This window comes from Protopterus annectens, chromosome 6.part1 (assembly GCF_019279795.1).
Source record: "Protopterus annectens isolate FY-2018-M chromosome 6.part1, PAN1.0, whole genome shotgun sequence".
Taxonomy (NCBI): Eukaryota; Metazoa; Chordata; order Ceratodontiformes; family Protopteridae; genus Protopterus; species Protopterus annectens.
Window position 1 is genome coordinate 464519725 of NC_056738.1, and position 22626 is coordinate 464542350.

General features: G+C 39.4%; 1 protein-coding gene across 1 annotated transcript in view; it reads left to right on the plus strand.

Annotated features, from left to right (window-relative positions):
* PACS1 (phosphofurin acidic cluster sorting protein 1) overlaps positions 1-22626 on the plus strand; it is a gene marked incomplete in the record, with an annotated part of 1397033 nt that overhangs the window by 1105864 nt on the left and 268543 nt on the right. Inside the window, 1 exon segment of the mRNA XM_044075887.1 lies at positions 6860-6902. Coding sequence (XP_043931822.1) covers positions 6860-6902 — 43 coding nt within the window.

Genomic DNA, 22626 nt, shown 5'->3' on the forward strand with positions numbered 1-22626 from the left:
GAGGCAGCAGCACAGGAAATTTCCAAGCTGCTAGAAAAACGAGCCATCGAAACCGTCCTCCCAGATCAGTCCGGATAGGGCTTCTACTCCAGGTTCTTTTTGGTGCCAAAGAAAACGGGGGACTTAAGGCCCATTCTGGACCTCTCTACCCTGAACCTATCAGTTGCCAAAGAGAAGTTCCGGGTGGTCACATTACAGACCATCATGCCATACCTGCAAGAGAGCGACCTGGATGTGCTCGTTAGACCTCCAGGATGCTTACTACCACATAAAAATGCACAGAAGCTCCAGGAGGTTCCTCCACTTCTGGCTAGGAGTCGATCATTACCAGTTTCGAGCCCTACCCTTTGGTCTCACCACAGACCCCAGGGTGTTTACCAAAGTGATGGCGGTGGTAGCGGCTCACCTGAGGCTTCAGGGGATTCAGGTTTATCCATACCTGGATGATTGGCTCCTGACTGCTCCCACCAGGCATCTACTTTCCCAAACCAGGGATTATTTTCCAACTCTTGCCCTGCATTTGGGGATCACAATCAATGCATCCAAATCTCTCCTAGATACTGTACAGGTGATAGACTACATTGGTGCCAGAATAGATACTCTTTGGTGCAAAATATTCCTGACCTCGGAGAGAGTTCAAAACCTCAGGATGCATGTCTCCCTGCTTTTCCGTTTTCATCTCCCAATGTCGGAATCGGTGTTGAGGGCCCTAGGTTCAGTGGCGGTGACCATAACTCTTCTCCCGTGTGCTCGGTTACACATGAGAATTCTACAGTGGACTCTAGCTGTACAATGGTCCCTGCTGGAACTGCCATTGACATATCGAGTTCAACTCAGTCAAGTCTGTCAGTCATCCCTAATATGGTGGATGAGCTCTCCGGACTTTTTGGAAGGACGACCCTTTGTTTCAGCCCCGGTCCAAACCACAGTGACCACGGAGGATGCCTCCCAACTCGGGTTGGGGGGGGCATTGTTCTGGCAGGGCAGTCCAAGGCCTGTGGTCCCCCATAGAGACCAGCTTGCATATAAATGTCTTGGAGATGAGGGCGGTTCTTCTAGCGTTGCAGGCCCTTCATGCCTTTCTTCCTCTGAGGACGATTGCGATTCAGTCAGGCAGCATGTCTGTGGTCTGGTATATCAACAAACAGGGAGGGACCAGATTTTGTCCCCATTGTCGCGAGGCCATAAGATGTGGGAATGGGTGATCTCCACCGGTCGCTTTCTCATCGCAAAGCACATTCCGGGACGGTCCAACATCCTAGCAGACAGGCTAAGTTGGACCATTCTGATGCCTTACGAGTGGTCTCTGAATCTGTCGGTAGCGGAACAGATCTTCAGCGAGTGCGATCAACCTTGCTGTGATCTCTTCGCATCTCCTTCCAACTCGAAGTGCAGCAAGTTTTTCGCTCTGAACCCCCTGCCTGGGGAGTCCCCCATAGATGCTCTAGTTCATGGCCTCCCGGTCTTCTGTATGCTTACCTGCCAGTATCTCTCATTCCGAGGTTTCTACAGAAAGCTTGTCGATTGGGGAGCAAAGTGATCCTCATTGCCCCATTCTGGCCTCGCCAGGTATTGTTTCCCTTCCTTTGTTTTCACCTTCTGGCTCCACCTTGGATCCTAGATCCCTTTCAGGATTTAATTTCACACCCTTCAGGGGTGCCTCATCCAAGTCTGGACAGCCTGTAGCTTACAGCTTGGCTGCTCCAGTTCCCATGATTGCTAGGACTCCTGGACTAACCTCCTCAGTTAGATCTGTTTTGGTAGCTGCTCATAAGTCTTCAACCAGGAAGGTTTATTGCAGCAAGTGGAAACATTTTTCCTTTTGGGCCTGTCAAAGCAGTTTAGACCCTTTCATGGTTCCTATTTCCACCATTCTTGATTTTCTAGCTGATATTTTTCAACACGGAGCTAGTTCCTCTACTGTCAGTTCAGTTGGCTGCCATCTCTCATTTTCATGTGGGCGAGAATTCTGCCTCTTTAGCCTCTCCCAGACTGTGTAAAGCCTTTGTCAAAGTCACCTTTTTGTTATGCCCCCCCCGGTCAAAGATCCTGTTTCCCCATGGGACCTTAGTATGGTTCTTCAAGCTTTGGTCGCTCTGCCATTTGAGCCTGCCGCAACTGCAGATCTGAAATTTTTATCTTGGAAAGCAGCTTTTCTGGTGGTTATTACCTCTGCAAAAAGGGTTTCAGAATTACAGACATTGTCCATCAAAATTCCTTACATGATTTTTCACAAAGATAGGGTTTCCCTTTGAACCAAGCCATCCTTTCTTCCTAAGGTAGCATCATCAGTCAATATCTATCAGACCATCAATTTGCCTGTGTTTTTTCCTAATTATACTAACAAGATGGAATACAAACTCCACATGTTGGATGTTCATAGACAATTATGATTCTATTTTCACAGGACAAAAAATTTCTGTAAATCTGATCGATTTGTATCCTTCTTTAAACCCTTTTTGGGGAAACCTATCTCCAAGGTCACTATAGCCAAATGGATTTCTTCATGCATTCTGCAGGTCTGTAAGGACAGAGGCATGTCTCCTCCAGGTCAGGTGAAAGGTCATTCCACTAGGTCCATGGCTACTTTTGGTCTAGTGTGTCTTTGGATGATATTTTTTTCTGCACCTACTTGGTCCTCATCTCATAAGTTTATTTCTCATTACAAATTGGATTCGACTTCCAGAAGGAGAGCATCCTTTGGTTCTACGGTGCTCTGGAATATCCTTCCATGAGGGCCTCCCAGGAGTTTTTTAGTAACTGGGGACTCTGTACTCACCATAATGTTCCATCTGAGTAGTTGCACTTCATTTGTCTTCAACCGTCCGTCCCTCCTTCACTTGGACCTTGGCATATGATTGGCCTATGGGCTGCAGTATAGGTCACAAGTAAATCTTTCAGGTCGGGTTCTCAGTATAAAGTTCAGCGAACTCGATCTGGGGATGGAAGGTAGTGGAGGTGTATTATGGGTAAGGGGTGGAGTTTGGAGCTCGGAGCTGATGCTAGTAAATGTTGCCGGCTCGGATCTGATACGGCCCCGTAACCCACAAGTTGAAGAGAAATTAAGTACAACTACTCAGATGGAACATTATGGTGAGTACATAACTTTTTATATCTATATATATATATATATATATATATATATATATATATATATATATATATATATATATATGTATGTGTGTGTGTAGTTCCCCTTCAGAAGGTCAAACAGCTGAAATCTTGAAATGCATATGGCCAAAGCCATATGCTTGAATTTCAGAAGCTCGACCTTCTGAAAGGGAAAAAAAAAATGTAACACAAAATGTTTTGCACCCCCCGCTACTTATTTATGCCAACTCTGAGATCGCACTACAGTGCAGAAAGGGAAATCTCCCATTCTGCGCTGTATGCCGATCCCCATTCAGACAGTCAAACTTCTGAAATTTCAAGCATATGGTCTCGGCCATATGCATTTCGAGATTTCAGCCGTTCGACCTTCTGATGGGGAACCATATGTGTGTAATTATATATATATATATATATATATATATATATATATATATATGAGCTGCAAACTTGATTTTGACTTTTTTCTAATTCATAGGTGACCTGGACACCCCAGCTAGCACCAGGCCCTAGGCAGTTGCCTAAAGTGGATATAAAAGGTGTACATACCCCTGTTAAAATGCCAGGTTTTTGTGATGTAAAAAATTAAGATGACAATAAATCATTTCAAAGCATTTCCCACCTTTAATGTGACCTATAACCTGTAGAATTCAATTGAAAAACAAACAAATGTGTTGGGGGTGGGGATATAAAAAATAAAAAACGTACAATAAGCTGGTTGCGTAAGCGTGCACACCCTTAAACTAATACTTTCTTGAAGAGCCTTTTGATTTAATTACAGCATTCAGTCTTCTTGGGTAGGAGTCTATCAGCATGGCACATCTTGACTTGGCAATATTTGCCCATTCTTCCTTGCAAAAGTGCTCCAAATCTGTCAGATTGCGAGGGCATCTTTTGTGCAAAGCCTTCTTCAGGCCACCCCACAGATTTTCTATTGGATTTAGGTCTGGGCTGTGGCTGGGCCATTCCAAAACTTTAGTTTTTTTTTTGGTGAAGCCATTCTTTTGTTGATTTGGATGTATGCTCTGGGTCATTGCCATGTTGAAAGGTGAAATTCATCTTCAACTTAGTAGCAGACACCTGAAGGTTTTGGGACAAAAGTGACGTATTTGGAACTATTCATAATCTACCTTGACTAAAGCCCCAGTTCCAGCTGAAGAAAAGCAATCCCAAAGCATGATACTGCCACCATCATGCTGCACCAGGTTAATCAGTCTCTCTAATTGATGACAGGTGTGTGCCCAACCTTTTGGTGAACTGATGTGTTGTTTTTGCACCAAACGTACCTTTTGGAATTGTGGCGAAAAAGTTCAGCCTTGGTCTCATCGGACCCATAACACATTTTCACACGTTTTTGGGAGAATTGATTTATTGTTTTGCAAATTTTTAGCTGGGCCTAGATGTTTTTCTAAGTAAGAAAAGGCTTCCGTCTTTCAACCCTACTCTATAGTCCAGACATATGGAGAATACGGAAGATTGTTGTCACATGTAGTACACAACCAGTACTTGCCAGAAATTCCTGCAGCTCATTTAGTGTTGCTGTAGATCTCTTGGCAGCCTCCCTGACTAGTTTTTGTCTTGTCATTTTATCAGTTTTGAAGGGACATCCAGTTCTTTGCAACGTTACTGTTGTCCCATATTTTCCCTACTTTTTGATGACTGTCTTCATTGTGTTCCATGGTATATCCAGTGCTGTGGAAAATATTTTGTACCCTTCTCCTGACTGATACCTTTCAACAATGAGATCTCTTTGCTGCTCTGTAAGCTCTCTGTGAACCATGGCATTTGCTGTAGCAGGCAACTGAGTAAATGTCAGGAAAATCCTACTAGGGTAGCTGAAATTTATTTGGGGTTAATCAGAGTCTCTTTAATTGATGGCAGGCATGTATCCAAGAAGACTGAATGCTGTCATTAAATCAAAAGGTGCTTCAACAAAGTATTAGTTTAAGGGTGTGCACACTTACAACCAGCTTATTGTACTTTTTTATATTTTTTCCCCTAACAGATTTGTTTTTCAATTGAGTTGTACAGGTTATAGGTCACATTAAAGGTAGGCAAAGTTTTGAAATGATTTATTATGGTCTCAGTTTTTATATCACAAAAACCTAAATGTCACCTTTTGCTGGATCGGACCCTGGTCCTCCATCTAGAAACCATCCTGATTATGATATACCATTGTACAGAAGATGGTATGGACCATTACCAAACTTGCTTGTTTTAAAGAATATGTGTAAAAATAACAGATATATGTGTAAAAATAACAGATATGTCCACATCATGCCAAAGGAGTTGTGAAAAAGCTTCTGCTGTTAATGCTTATTATCCATCCGTTATCCCTTATGCTTAGTTGATGAATTCTTTATCCAACAGCATTTATTTGTATTTTGCCTTGTAAGTATTGAATTTTAAATCTTAATATTTATATTTTAAAAAGTAAACTACCATACACCATGAAAAGATACAGATAAACAAGTTCATGGTTCACACTAAAAGTTGTGTCTTTCGGCTTTTCCCGGTTAGGGGTCGCCACAGCGGAACTGTGGTCCGCTAATGATTGGCAGTAGATTTTTATGTGCTGAGTTGCCAGCCCTGACGCACAACCTTCAGTGAAGGTACGCCCATTCACACGTCTCCACACAGAAGACGCTCTAGCTGAGAATCGAACAGGACAACGTCTTACTGTGAGGCGACAACGCTACCGCAGCACCACCATCGCACTAAAAGTATCATATAGAATCTCTCACCTTTTAACTAAAGAACCACGTAATTCTGCAGCCAAAACATGTTTTCATACCCTGACCAGAATGTTCATTGTCTTTTATATCTGTTTACTATCAGAATGTTCATTGTCTTTTATATCTGTTTACTATCAAAATACAAACTCCCTACTAACCGTTGAAAACAAAATACTAAGTTATACCTGTGTAGACCCCAGGAATGAGTGTGAGACCATTGAAATAAATTCTGTCTGTAGCAGCTAGAGCATTATTTCTCTTAAACAGACTGAGTTTCAAGGTGCTCCACAGCAGTTACTGTATACCACTTCTACAACTGCTGTTTATGGAAAATACAGTACAGGTTAGGCATTGTACAAAAGCAGTCCACTCCTGTATGTTGGTAATGTAGAGTTTACCCACAGCTTGCTTTTTGGTCACTCTAACTTTGCCCCTGTGGTCAAACCATGCCAAACATGGGTAAACCCAACAGTACTCTGTTACTCATGCATTGTTGCTAAATTATTTCATGAAAAGTGAATGTCCAGGTGAGGGGAGTTATTCATAGCTCATTGACATTGTACACTTTAGCAGCAAAATGTTAAACTGTGGGAGGCATATATGCAAGGTGGGTTTAAGTGCATTAGCCAGATAGTAGAACATCTGTGCATGAAATAAAGCATGATAACGCAGAAAAATAGTTGGACAGTTCCATTTTTTGTGCAGTGGAACCTTGTCATTTAAAAAGAATGTGTAAATATCTTAATTTCTCTTCTGTTTATATTCCCATTATATAGTTAAGTATAATCAAATGTTTATGCCATTCTTACAAGATGATAATGTTATGTTTCTACTTTATTTAACTTGTTCTTCAGTAAATGTGATTACAGTTTCTTTTGTAAATATTTACCTAAAGAGCTGTGTTGCAGTTTTAGTATTGAAAATTCCATGAAGTAAATTGTACAAAATGCTAATGGCGTACAACTAAGTCCTAAGCGTTTCTCATTGCATATGTTGTATTTTCCTCCTGCATTCAGGTTGTAAAAGTTGGCCTTGTTGAACCATCGCCATCAGCTCCAGGTACAATTTCCTTCTAAATATTTGGTTAGAATGCCTTTCAACATCATCAGAAAAGTGTTTGTACTGTTTTTTGTTTGCACACTTTGCCCCACTGCCTGCTAGTCATCATTCTTGAACAAGGGGCGACTGGGAGGGGCTATCATTAAGGCAGATATCAAGGACAGTTCATGTTTTTCTGGTTAGCTCTAGCATCCCTACTTATACCTGGCTTAGAGTGATGAACAGAGATGTGCAATGAACTTGACACAAAGAATCTTTCCTCACTTCTGGGGTGTTACCCTATTTCACCCCCTCCCCAATTCTGAAGCACAGGAGGTGGTATCCCCAGTTTTCTCCAGGGAAATACCACCTTCTCATTGTATCCACAGTGCATGCAGGCGCCCCCCCCCCCAAAAAAAGGCAAGTGGGTCGCACCTCTTCACACCTCTCCTTCCTAACAGGTTCCTCCTGTGCCAGGGCTGCTAACTCAACCTCAATCGCCTGTATCAGTCAGGTCTCTATCTCTCTGTGCCACAGATCCAGGCTTAGAAAAGTGTCAAAACCCTTGATAATAATCAAGAATGTGGAGAATGTTAAAACTTTAAGAAAATTATAGAGCTGTTAGATGATTATGTCGTCATTGTTAGTGGTTGTCTAATTTGTGAGTCATGAAACATCAAAGGTGAAGAAATATTAATTTTTTGTACTGGGTTCACCATTTACTATCTCATGGGCTGAAATGATACAAAAATAAATGATTTGTAGCCTAACAGTTGAATGCTGTCAGATTTATAAAATTGTAATGTCTATGCAAACTAATTAATGCCATCAGTAACTTGTTTTAATAGTAGATACCTTTAAATAATTTCAGTTCCACCCTTTCCTATCTTGTTAGAGATACTGCAGTAATAAACTTGAAATTAAATTAAATGAAAATGTAAGTGGTAAATTTGATCTATAGGTAGCTGCCTCTTTAAAAATGAAAATATTGTTAAGCTTTATATTTCTCTTTTCTGGTCTAGACATTTTTTTTCAGCAAAGCTGTTTATCCTTTTTTATGACTCTGAGTGCTTGTTAATGGCTGTAAAAATATAACAAGCAGAGATAATTTGGCTCTCTCTTAAAAACATAAAATTTCAAAAGACTGATAGCACAAACATGGTGAATACACGTTAATAGTGATCAAGGTTATTTATCAGCTTGGCTGCCAGGTGGTACTGGAAGAGATGTGAGGAGTAGCAGTGGCTGACCCAATTCCTTGTGGGGGAGGGTAGTATAGCTGAATAACCAAATATTCTCTGCTGTTGATGGAGACTGCAAGAATAACAGCAAGTACAACAGAATATTACAGCTGTAGATATTGTCCCTGTGGAAGCAAGGGTTTCCCATTAATTGAGCCATTGCAGTTACTTTTGTTGGGGAGAGTTGGCATAATGGTTAAGGTCTTTACCTAAGGGTACAGGATTTGATTCCAACCTGTGGTTGCTAGCTAAATTTTATAGTCTGCAGACTGATAGCCTAGTGTTTACCTATGAACCTACTGTAAGTTGTAAAATTATAAGAGTATTCTTTATACTTGCTATACATTGGCAGGCTGGAACCTCACCATACAGGTACTTGACAAATGTATAAATGGACATGAATGAGCAGATAAAGGGTCTGACTCAGGGTTGCTAGATTTCTAAATGGACAGGTAGGGACCAAGGGACCAAAAAGAAAAAGGACTTTCATGCAGAATTGCCTGCTGTTCCGCATTAAACAGAAGTAGCTCTGCTTTGCGATTTTTGATTGGCTCGTATGCCAGAATATGAGCCGATCAAAAATTGCACAGCAGAGCCTCTTCTGTTCAATGCAGAACAGCCTGCTTTCACATTGAACAGAAGTGGCTTCACTTTGCAATTTATGATTGGCTTGTATGCCAGTATACGAGCCAATCAAAAGTCACAAAGCGGAGGCTGTCTCACCAGGATTTTAACAGGCAGTGTGGGACTCTGGATTGGACTGCTGATCTTGGGACAATCCCGCTAAAATAGGGACATCTGGCAACCCTGGTCTGACTGCCAGACAAGTGAAAGGAGAGGTGTCATAAAAGAGCAGAATTGTGTATCAGGCTGAGACTTGATGAGTTAAGATTTGTCAGATATGACTTTAATGACCAAGCAGTGAAACTGAGGTTACAAAAAGCTTTTTTGCCTTTCTGATTTGCAAAGCATAACTCGTTCTGTTTGAAAACTGATTTTCACAGTACAGTACATTGGGCAGATCTTTTTGGCTACAATTGGCTGGGCTGGAACATTTTGATATGTAACTACATGCTGGTTACTGATTTTACCTTTCAGTATTAGAGCCATTATCTGTGTACTATATACTACATAAAATACTAAATAAATAACATTAGTTGTGATACATGTATCACATTTGGTCTCTAGTCTGTCTTTTTATAAATATGTTGGTCTGGTGGTCTATGATGTGCTTGTGAACCCACAAAACAATATTTTACCCAGAATCTCTGGGGTGTCATGTGTATCTTCGCTTTTGCAAACCTAATGGCACACAGTTATTTAACAGGGCATGAGACATTAAGTGCACAAATAGCCATTGATTATTTAAGATTGTGCTGTGCTGTACAGGCAAAATTACATTAAAAGCTTTTTCACATTGCTCTTGGAAACATTTAAATTGACAGAGCTCAAACACTGGAAATTACATTTATTGATACCAGTGTTGTTAGTTCCTGTTTAAACACAAGATAACATCACATTATTCTTAACTTGAGTTAGGGTTTTTAACAGCACGGCATAATATGTTTAGTTTTGTACAGTAACATTTTGCACGTCCAAACAGCCCAAATTACTTTTTATTTGATTTGTACATTTGTAACTGGTATTTGGAGCTGTCTGCAACTTGGACAGCATCTCAAATGTCTAATCTGTCCATTGCCACACTTTGCAATGCAGACAACTTTTACCTTTGGTCATCTTGTAGAGACAGGAAGGGCATGTGCATTAGTGTGTCAGAAGCAGTTTATTACACAGTCTCAGATGGTTTTATTTGCCATCTGTCCGCAAAGGTCTGACTTCTATGGCATGCACAATAATTAACTTAGTACTTAACTCACGTTTGTTATTCTAAGGCCATAATACTTAAGCCCTTTCTTTCAAACCCAGCATAATTAAAATAAACTAGTACATGCTGTTATAAAAAGTACTCATTCTAAAGAACATCAAAACTCCAGTGTAATATACTGTTATGAAAGAAAAAAATTTTTTTTTTTTTTTTTACCTCAAACTAGATCCCAAACAGAAAATGCATACAACATTTTTTCCTGTTATGTAGTCAGTATTCTGTGCTACTTGTAACTCAGGTAAACATAAATGTATTAACCAATTATTTTATACAGGAGTGTTGTACAAATGCATGTCTAATTAACCTCCTCCTAACAACAGATTTGATATTTTGAGCATTCTTCAGTTTGCATTTCAGTGAAGCACAACTTCTTAATGCCAGTCAGTCGTATCACAAACCGTCAAGTCACCTGAATGGGCCACTTCCATGGCTCCTGCAGTTGGAGGGGGGGGGGGGGCAGGTTGAAAACACCATTTTCCCTTTTCCTCTTCAGATGACTGAATATGATGTAATCTATTGAGTGGCATTTGACTAAATTCTGCTTGACCATTCTGACTAGAAACAGCATGTTATAGTCTAATTAAACTTTGTAAATTTCTAATTAGTCTCTTTAGATTATTGTATGGGTGGGTTTTACTCCTGTGTTATAAAGTAGCCAAACCTACTAAAGCTTTTTTATAGGAAATAAAATTGCCCATGAGTTGTGATTGATTGTAGATAATGAGCCCTTTTCACCTGAAGTGAGCTTCTTTCTCCAAAATTATTCAGCCATTTTTGAAGAAATGACATGCAGCTAACTGGATCAATAATTCCAGTCTAGACAGCATGATCCTGTAAGTGAAATTATTTTAAGTACTTTGTTATATTTTAGTATATTTGATTTATTAATATAATTTTCGCACACAAGAATTTTTACACAACACTTTGTCAGAAGTTGTTTTAATCAGAAGGGCTTTGTATACAGTACCTTTGAACATTCAGAACCTTGTCTGTTCCAAAGTGTAATTTCAATAGAATAGAAAGTGTTGGTACAAGATTTGCATATTATGTACTATAGCAATAACCCACGCCTGGGTGTGGGTAATGCTAAATTTACCCACGGTTGGCGTGGTTTGGTCCTGAGGGCGAAGCCCGAGGGACCAAACAAAGCCAACCGTGGGTAAATTTAGCATTACCCACACCCAGGCGGTTATTGCTATTATACCATGACATTATTTAAGAAAAGAAACTGTTACTTTTCTTAAATAATGGCATAGTATAATGCCTGTTTACTGCCCTTCCGCAGATGTCTGGCATCCGGCAGTTCTGATGTACTGCGCCTGCGCAGTACATCAGAGCTGTGGGCAAAAGCAATGGAGAAATCAAGATCTCCGTTGCTTTTTAATGTCTCGCTATGTTAAATCAGTTTAACATAGCGAGACAGTTTTAAAATAAGCAACGGACATCTCCGTTGCTTATTTTAAAACTGTCTCGCTATGTTAAACTCATTTAACATAGCGAGACACAAAAAAAAAAGCAACGGAGATCTTGCTTTCTCCGTTGCTTTAAACACTGTCTCGCTATGTTAAATGGGTTTAACATAGCGAGACAGCTTTAAAATAAGCAACGGAGATCTCCGTTGCTTATTTTAAAGCTGTCTCGCTATGTTAAACCCATTTAACATAGCGAGACAGTGTTTTTAAAAAACGAGTTATACTAAGGGAAAAAAGTCCGGGGAACCGGACCTTTTTCCATTAGTATAACTCGATTTACAACGGGCACGCTGGCCAATCAGCGTGCACGTTTCGGGGGGGGTCATGGTATAATAGACAGTGTTGTCTTATGCTTGAATGCTTTATTTATTTTGCCATGGCAGACTACTAATCTGTTTGGACCAATTTCAGTCTCTGTCTGGGAAAGTGCACAAGTCTGAAAACTTGTATAGTTATAGTAGAACGTTACAAAAGGAAAAACAAGACAAATATTACACTAGAACATTAAGTAAGAAAAAGGATCAGGATGCATTTTTTTAAACATATAGTATTACAATATATCCATATGGACAGAAAAAAATAAGTGTTGTATTCTTTGTTAAATTGAGCTGTACAAAGAGTGTATTGCGGAGCAAAATTTATCTACAAGTATATACAAAAGACTGCTCATCTTATATTTAGATAAGGTAGTACAGTCAGAGGTTTGTATTTTCTTGAAATAGTTAGCCTTGCTGTAGTATCTGAATGTTATACTGACTGATGTGAAGCATTTATATTAAGCTTCTGTGAGAAGATAGTTTTAAATGAGGAGTTAAAGGCTGGGTAGGAAGTTACATTTTTGTGATTGGAAGGGAGTTCCTCCAACAGTTTGGGAACTAATATAGAGAAGCAGTGATCACTGTTGTAGCGTAGTTTTGTTATAGCATAGTTTTGTTTGGGTAGTTTGAAGTACTGGACCATTCTTGGAGTGTGCATTAAGTTTACAAGTACAGGTACTTCTTGTTCTGCAGCTAAAGAGAGGGAATGTTGGAAGGTTCCAAATTTGTTTGGAGAGTTTTTTTTTTTAGGTTCATCCAAAGAAGGGTAGACTGTATTCAAGTTTTAACAAAAAAACACAGCCACAGATCAAGTAAATCGTTTAATGGTACTCTCTACCGCCTCTGCACAAAAGCTTTCAAGGAGTTAACAATCATTCAAACAAACCAAATATATATATCTATATCTATCTATCTATATATATGTATATATATATATATATATACATTCAAATAGAGCAATTAACACTCAAATAAAACAATAAATCATCTAATTAAGAACATATTTTCAATCACAATCCCTGTTTAATCCTGTAGGGTCCAAAGTATTATACAGTAATTTATGTTTAAAATTTACCTTTTCCCTAGGCTGTAAAATAACTTGTTCTAAAATACACCCCCTTAACAATGAAGCATCACTTGCAAGAAAATTCTTAAAATATACAGCCAGAGGGCTTTCCAAACACACATTTTTAATGTCCCAGACATGTTCTTGAAATCTAATCCTAAAAGCTCCTTGACTTTCTCCGATATAAAACAATTTGCAGGGACATTGCAAAATATAAATTATTCCCTCCATACTATAATCAAATCTATGCACAGGTTGAAAATTAACCTTATTAATTCTAGGAAAATAATTGACCACAAGATGGCAAATAGAACATTTACCACATTTATAAGTACAAACATTAAGCTTCATATGAACATTTATACTAGGCATGGGTAAATCAAACTTATTATGTACTACAAAATTGGCTATATGTCTACATTTTTATAAGAAACATAGGTGACTGTATTAATCTTATTGCACAATTGTCTGTCTGATAGCACCATATGCCAATAACATCTCAAAATTTCCACTATTTGTTTACTCAGTATATTACATGTAGTGATGAAATAAATATTACTTCTCACTACATCCTTCTCAACACCCTTATTGCTATTATTTCAGTAATGCACTGAGGTAATTCTATTATTATTTGTACCTAAATTATTATTTTTACAACCCAGCTATCCGTATTCTCACTTAATATATTAACTTACTGGTATCTTTCAAAAATAACTCTTTGTAAAGCATTATGAACTTCTTCTTTATTATAACCTCTCCTAATAAACATTTTATAAGTTTTACAGGAGGTGGATGAAAAGTTTTTTTCATGATTACACAACCTTCTTAATCTAAGAAATTCACCGTAAGGCAGTGCCCTCATCAAATGGCTGGGATGACAACTAGAGCCATATAAAATATATTACTCCCTGTAGATTTTCTATAAATAGAAGTTATAATTTTTTACCACTAAGTATGTAACTGAACCCTATTTTGTAAATCTTCAACAAATTGACCTACTAAGTTTAAAATCTCCTTTACACAAAAGAATTAAGTCATCAATGAAACAAAAATATTTCATTGCATACTTAGCTAAAAAAAAGGCCTAAAAAAGGTATGCCTATACAAATATTCCAGTTCATATTTTGCCATCCACTATATTGGCATACATAGGGGCAAAGGTATAATATTCAAATTTTAACTGCAGAATATCTTTGCCTGTTGTAGAACTTGCAGGATTTGAAAGGCAATGCAAGACTTAACATTCCTGAAAAAGTAAGGAGTTGATGCTAGTTTTATAAACCTTTAAAATAAAGATCCAAGGAAAATTTCAGATCTGTGCTTATTGGCAAGCATTTAGCTTTGTGTAGAGTCGTACTAGTTTTCTAAAATTACATATTTTATTGGCAGTAGTTTGGAGAGCTTTTTTTTTCCATTAGAGGTTGATACAACTAAGAATAGACCATATTCAAGCTGTAACTTCTGAATATACTTGCCTGTTGTAGTACTTGCAGCATATGAAAGGCAATGCAAGACTTAACATTCCTGAAAAAGTAAGGAGTTAATGCTGGCTTTTTTCTCTAATGCAAAGCTGAATATTTAAGGTTTGAGCTAGCCAGACATCTAGTATTTAAAGGATGCAGGTGTATCAAAGAATTGGTTGTTACAGTTCCATATGTATCAGGAAAGGGGGATTGGGAAGAGTTTTTGCTTGATACTAAAGACCATTTCTTACATATTGCAGGTTTTCAGAAATAATTTCTTACTTATAAGCTACATGGTAAGTAGGTGAAGGTTAGTTTCTAAAGTTTTTATTTCTGAGATGAAGGGGTATGACTCATAAAGGACTGTGTCATCTGTATAAAGTACAGTGTGGTCTTCAGCTAGAGCAAGGTATAGTTTTTTAATGAAACTGGAGAACAGTAGAGGTTCTAAAATAAAATGTTGTGGAACACATTTGTTAAGTGGAGAGATTTGGATATTGTGGAACTGTGCATAATGTTATAACAGATGCAAAACTTATACATGTGTTGGAGTGAAATTGTTGTTCATAGGTAGGTACTAGGCTATTGGCCCTAGGGCCTATATAAGCCTAGCCAAAAATGTACCCTGGCTTTCGCCACCCAAGAAATTAATTTTCCTGTGCCCCTGTCGAGCAGAGACACAGAAGTGATCCCTGGGGTGAATTTCCTATTTCCCATCCAATCATCAAGATTTTTCTTGAGTGCTAATGAGGAGCTCTGTTTGACATAGATAGGTAGTCTGTTCCAGTCTCTGGGACAGGAATCTATCCCTCCAGCATGTTCTGTTTATTGTGGTGACAAGGTTTAGGTCCCTAGAGCGTGTAGCTCAGAGGGATTGGGATTTCTTTAAGTGGAGCATGTCCAACAACTCTGGGTTTGACAGAGCTTTGTATGTTAGGCAGAGATCGCCTCTGAGTAGGCAATATGCGACGGAATAAAGCTGGAGCATTTTGAGACGGTCTGTGTAGGGCATCTGTTTGAGGCCAGTAATCCTCTTTGTGAAGTATTTCTGAGGCCTTTCCAGTTGTAGATGTCTTGAGGTGCATACCAAAAGGGGTGTTGTACTCTATAATGGGTCTAATGAGTGATGAGTAGAGGGGAACAATGACCTCTTTTTTCTGGATGAGAAACCTTTTGTGATGAGGTGAGCCATGTAGAAGGATTTCCTGACAACTGTGGCGATGTGATTATCAAAGGAGAGACTACTGTCCACCTGTGTCCAAAGGTCTCATCACATTTTCGGCATTAAGTAGACTACCAGCTATGTGGTAGTTCATAGGTACAGAGTTTTTATCAAAGAGGATGACAATACACTTTTTGGCATTGAGCTTCAGGCCATGGGTTTGACACCAGGCATCTGTCTCAGTGAGGCCCTTTTGTAGTATGTCCACATTGTTAGGAGTTTCGATTGTGGCTCCTAGTTTGCAGTCATCTGCAAACTTTGTTAGCTAAAGACCTTCTGTGTTAGCCTGTACTTCAGAGAAGTAGATACCAAACAGGAGAGGACCCAGGACTGAACCCTGTGGTACTCCACTTGTCACTGTTCTGAAGTCGGATTTGTAGTCTGCTACTTTCACAGTGTGGGTTCTGTCCTTGAGCCAGTTGGCAACCCATCTTGTGATGTAGGGATTTATACCTAGTTTAGTGAGCTTATCTAGAATTCCAGAGTGGGGGATGGTGTCGAAAGCCTTGGCGAGATCTAGATAAGCTGTGTGAACCACCTTACCCTCATCTATGGCTTTGGTGACTGCTTCAAAGAAGTCCGTCAGGTTTAGGAGACATGATCTGCCTTTTACAAATCTGAACTGGGTAGGGTCCAGAGTTTGGAGATTACCAATGTCTTTGTTTATGAGTTCCATGATGATACATTCCATGGCCTTGCAGACCAGGCTCGTCAGGCTAATGGGGCGGTAGTTCCTGGGGTCCGTCATGGCTCCCCCTTTGTGGAGTGGGATAACCGTCGCGGTGTGCCATTCAGTGGGCACAAAGCCTGAGGTGAGGCTATGATTGAACATGGTATGTACGTAGGGTGCCAGTTCATTCTGTCGTTTGTGTGGAACGCAGCCTGGGATATTGTCAGGTCCCATGGATGTTGTGTTCTTGGCTTTGGAGAGTGTGTTTTTTTACCTGTGTAGCCGTGATTACAGGAACTTTGCATTCTTCCAGTATAGAGATGGGCCCTCTAGGGGGTGAGGGGGGTTAACGTTAGCACTGAATTTGCCAGGATGTTGGCAATATCAGTTGGTTCTGTATATTTAGTGCCATTGTGCTGTAACTCAGAGCAGATCTGAGTGTTGCCATTGAGATTCTTGACATAGCTATAGAATGCTTTGTGGTTGTCTTTAGAGTCAGTGACAATTTTGTTTTCGTAACTAGCTTTGGAGGATTTTATGAGGGATCTCAGCTTCTTACTTAGGTTGACCAGGGAGTTCCTCCAGTCATGGGATTTTAATCTCTTTTTTGTAACAGTTTCTTTCTTCTGTTGTAGAGTTTGTTTATGGCAGAGGACCACCAGATTGGCTTCCTTTTGTTTGGAGGATAGCATCTTGGTTCTATTAGGGATAGCATGATCCATGCACTCATGTAAGTGCTTATAAAGTGCATTTGTGTAGGATTCAGCAGTCATACCTCTATTGTCCGTCTGCATGGGTGTCATGAAGTTTGCCACTTCTGTCTTAAGCATGAAGTTGGCTTTGGAGAAGTTTTTTATGGTGGTTTCCCTAATTGGAGGCGGGGCGGGATGTGGATGTCTAAGGTGATTAACTTGTGGTTGGATCTGACTAATGAGGACTTGACCTCTGGTGTGCAACACCGGTTGCCCATGTTGGTAATGACCAGGTCTAGGATATTGCTGCCCCTGGTGGGGGTGTGAATAAGTTGATCCAAGGCGTCGGAATTTATGAATTCCAGAAAACGTTGAGCAAAAGAGTTGGTACATGAGTAGTTTTCCCAGTTAATGGTGGGGTAGTTGAAACCACCCATTATTAGGGTGTTGGGTTGTACCCTAATACTTTCCAGTGTATCAAGAAATGGAGTGGGAATCCTGGGGCATGGTAGGCGGTCTATAGCAAGCTACAATTTGGATTGTGGTCTTGCCCAGAGTTAGTTGCACTTGGATAATCTCGGATGCATTATGCTGTGCAACTAGCCTGGAGGTGTGAATATCCTTAATGAATATGGACACACCTCCACCTTTAGTGCTTTGTTCTAGGTTAGGTGGCCAAAAGGTGTGGTATGAATTATAGCCTGGTAATGCAGGGGTGCTCTCTGGAGCTTTGAACCAGGTCTCTGTCACTGCACAGATGTCGATGTTCTCCATTTTAAGGAGTGCCTCGAGTGAGTGCATTTTGAGGTTTCGATTGTGTGGTCTTGCAGTACTTAAACCAAGGATGTAGATAGTCTGATCCACATCTGAGGGGACTTGGTCAGTAAGAATTTCTATTTCCTTGATAGCAACATTTTAATTAAAACATGGAATATAAGGGTGCAGTGATGGAGGAATAGCATTAATGACTGTATATGGCATGGCAAATTAGAAAAATTATTTTAGAAAAGACAGAGCATTTCAAAGATTTTTATATGCTGAGTATGATGTTATTGTAGAGTTACTTGTTTTACATTCAGTAAGGAGGTTAACCTAGAATTTTGCTTGGCTGCCAAGGAGTGAGTTTTGCCTGTACTAACGGAAGGTAGCTTTATGCTTGCTTTTGCATACTGTAGAATACCTTGTTCTAGTTATGTCATCGGAGAGAACACTTGTACTTTAAGATTTAATTGGTTTCTGATTACAGAAAATGCTGTTATTATTAGGTAGTGTTTATATTTTGAGTTCAAATGAGCAACTTCTTGCTCTTTCATTTTATGTACTTTCGTGTGTCTGTAATTGTTATTTTCGGATAGCATGTAGAGATACATTTTTATAACGTAAAACCTGAGTTTCAAAGTGTTTTGATCTAAAAGGGCAGTGCACGATTAATAATCAGAATCTGTCTGGTTCCTTATATGTCCCAGTGTATAATTTCTTTGGAACACATTAAACTAGGGAAAAATAAACTGTGCTTCTGTAATTACTGACAGAGGGACATAGTGTCTGTTTTACAACTCTAATAGTAAAACTTTTCAGCTTGATTATACTAATGTCCTCTGCAGCCCCCCCATCCATATCAGTCTACTGTTCCTAGTACTTCTCTGAAGAGGATTCTTTTCTGTGCTTGGAATTTAATTATCAAATCCTTATTTCTTAGAAGTGGGTTTGGCAGGAAATGCTTTGTATGTCATATTACAATATTCAGAGCTTGTATGGATGTGTGTTATTATCCTATCTTTCCCCCCAGCTTTGATGTACCATTGCATCGATTACTTATTCTGATAATCAGTCTGACTGTTTTGTTCATTATTAATGTCGCTGCCCACTCCAGTAATGTTAGTGCATGTTATTTTATTTATTTATTTATTTTACATTTGTTAACCGGGAAAATCCAGCTGGACCAGGTCCATTTTCAGTGGAGGCTCAGGGAGGAAAGCTCCACAATTAAGAAGACATTTATACAATTGCAGATATACATACATTTATACAATTTGAGGTATGCATACAAAACCGGTAGTAGTAAAAAATGTATTTACAAGTAGAGTTATATTTTGTTAACTATAGTTAAACTTGCAGTGCAAGACTAAGATACAGTTTGAGAAATAGTACAAGGGTTCAGTGAAAGGGTTTAGAAAGATATTTTTCAGAGTTTGGCTTCCAGTAGTTACCAGGTTTTGCAGGACAAAAGGTACAGTTTGAGATAGTTTTACAAAGGTAGTAAAAACTGCTTACAGATTTAGTAAGTATGTATAGAAGGGAGCAGAAAGAACAATATATATGATAAGAGTCAGTGTTTCACTGTGCATAGATTTAGTGTGATGTTTAGACTGGAGTAGATTGATAGAAGAAAGGTATAGGGATTGTCATGTGATACATGGGCAAATTGTCCTGAGATGAGATTTGAGTGATTGAAGTTTGCATTTGTTGTTGTGGAGATTATATTGGTAGGGAGATTGTTCCATTTTTTGGCTATGGTGTGGGCATATAGGGCTTTTCCTGCAGTGTTGTTAGCAGTAGTAGTAACACTGAGTAGGGGTTTATTAGAAGAGCATAGAGGGCGACTGGAAGAGTGGGAGGTTATTAGGTGACTGAGGGCTGGAGTTTCGTCTGGGTGGTTTCTGATGTTAAAGGCATAGGTGAGTTGTTGGTAAGATAGTAGGTTAGGAAATTCCAGCCATTGAATTTCTTTTAGTACTTGGCAGTGATGCATTCTAAAGGGGGAATTATTGGCAAATTTAGCTATTTTGTTGTAGCATGTTTCTAACTTATCCAGATCTGATTTTTTAGTGTGGGTTAGGTTAGGTGCTGCATAAGTAAGTGTCGATAGGAGGTGTGTTTGAGCTAGAGTGATATGTGCTTTTTCTGTGAGATAGTTTTTGTGCTTGTATAGGGTTCCCATTTTCTTATGAACCTTTTGAATAGTTTGTGCTATGTGAAGATCAAATGCTAGGTTGTTGTCTATTTCAACTCCTAGAAGATTTGTGTGAGTGGATGGAGAGATTATAGTGCCCTTCCTAGATGAGATAGAGAAAGTGGGGGGGGGGGGTTAGTTTTATTAGGTGTGAACAGCAGAAGTTTGGTTTTGTTAGGATTAAGTATAAGTTGGATGTCTGTGATCCAATTTTCAATAGCAGAGAAAGATTCCTGGGCTAGTTGTTGGAAGGTATCGACAGATGGGGCTGCACAGATGAGAGTGGAATCATCTGCATACTGAATTAGTGAGGCTTGCTTAGAGGAGGTATATAGATTGTTTGTGAAAAGTAGTGTGCCAGGTATAGAGCCTTGAGGTACCCCTATTGAGTTGGAAGAGGAGGGGATAGCTCATTATTCCATTGTGCAGATTGTTGTCTGTTTTATAGGTAGCTATTGAACCAGGAGATGGTAGAGGAAGTAAAGGATAGAGAATGAAGGCTGTCCAGTAATTTAGGGTGCAAGACCATGTTGAACATTTTTGAGAGGTCTAAGAAAGTAGCAGATACATAGCTGTTGTTGTTTTCTATGTTGATTAACCAGGTTGGGGGAAGAGAGAAGAGCAGAGGTTGTACTATGGTGAGGGCGGAAACCATGTTGGGTGGATTAGAGAAGTTGGTTAGTGTCTAGGAGTTGCATAACTTGAGAGTGTATGCATTTCTCTAGGAGCTTAGATAATGGGGAAAGAATAGCTACTGGCCTGTAGTTGGAAAAAATGTAAGATTTGCCTCCTTTGTGAAGAGGTATAATGTAGGATATTTCCATAGTTGTGGTACATAGGCTTCCTGAATGGACCTGTTTATTAGGATTGATATTGGATAAGCAAGAGAGTCAGCTGCCATTCTTAGGAAGTTAGTGGGTATACTGTCAGCAGCTAGTGTGGTAGGTTTTAGTTTGTGGAGCAGGTTTCTAATTTTTGATGTAAGGACTGGAGAGAGGGAGAAGGATGGTTGGTTGGTAGTATTGTCAGGAGTGTTTCTAGTGCTTGTGTGAGATGAGGTGTTGGTGTTTGTTAGCTGGTTGGATAGAGTTTGGATTGAGTTTATGAAGTGAGAGTTAAGCTGGGAGGCAATATCTTTGCTGTTAGTTTATGGGGAGGTGGGGATAGCAATTGTTCCAGGTTTTAGCAGTGAGTTGATAGAAGGCCAAAACTTTTGGGGGTTGTTTGCATGTTTGTTTTGAAGGCCTAGGAAGTAGTTTTGTTTGTCCTGTTTAGTTTGTATATTGGCTAGGTTTCTAAGTTGTTTGTACTTTTGTTTGGTTTGTTCAGAGTTGTCGTTTCCATTGCTTCCAGGTCTTGTCTCTGGTTTTAAGGAGGGCTCTTGTGTCCTGACTTAACCATGGTGCAAAGTTTACTTTGATTTTTCTCTTTCTTAAAGGTGCTATGGAATTTAGAACTGAGATAAATGTATTATTAAAGTATTCTACTGCCTGATCTAGGTGTAGGGTTTTTAGGGGGAGCCAGCTACATTGGTGGAGAATGTTGTTTAGTATGTCTGGGGTTAAGGTACAATCATCCCTGATGTTTTTATAGGTTATGGCTTTGAGGATTTTGGTTCGTTTCTTGAGGAGGAAAGTAGGGAGATGGTCACTTAGTATGTCAAGTAGGGACCCTACCCATTAGTGATGTTTGGGGGTATTTACTAATGTCCAGTCAATAGTGGTTTGCTTGTGGGGTTTTTTATCTATTCTGGTGGGGTCTTGAATTAGTTGTGTGAAGTTGTAGAGGTTAATACTTTTGGTAGGGTTTTTGGAGCTGAAAGTTTGCCAGTTGGTGTTGAGGTCGCCTAGTAAAATTATTTCCTGAGAGCAATTTTGATTCAACCAATAAAGGATTTGGTTCGGGATTTATTTCCAGGAGGAATGTAGCAACAAAGGATGTTAATTTTTTTCTCATTGTGTATTGATAGAATAGGGCCTATGGTTTCAGCATTTTGAAATGATGGTAGAGGAGTATGAAATGGTTGGAGGTATATTTTGTTTTTAAATAGAATTGCAACTCCACCACCGTTCCTATTTGTTCTACCTAGCCTTAGGATGTTGTAACCTGGTGGTAGAATCTCATCACTAGTGATATGTGGTTTAAGCCATGTTTCGGTAATGGTTACGATGTCAGGGGAGTAGTGAGAAATAAAAGCATGTAGGTCTACTTGTTTATTTGAAATACTTCTTATGTTGTTGATCATTATTAGGAGATCAGATTGAGCTCTATTTGGAAGGTTAGTAAAGGAGGGCCCTGGGTTTGGGTGTATGTCACCAGCTATGAGGAGTCTTTTACTAAGGTTAAATATGTGTTTGATAACATAGGTTAGGTGTGAGAGTAATATGTATACTGCTTTCCTATTGATAGTAGTAGGTAGATGAGTGTTGGGTGTGTGTGGCATAATATTTGTGGAAAATAATGTTGGACAGACTGTAAAGCATATATGGGAGGTGATGTGTCTTATGGTATGTGTACTATGGAATGAGGTGGTGTCTAAGAGTAGGTTAGTTTATATGGCTGTAGTGTAGGAAAGGGATGGTCAGGGCTAGTAGGAGTAAGGGTAGTAGGACTTGCATTATGTTTGATTGGAAGCTTTTAGTAGTGTTATTTGATAATGGGGGTGGAGGTAGGGATGAGTGAGTCTGGTATGGGTGTGATAGAGTAGGAGGGGCTATAAATTAGTTCTGGATGGTGATTGGAGTAGGAAGGAGGTGTGATTGCA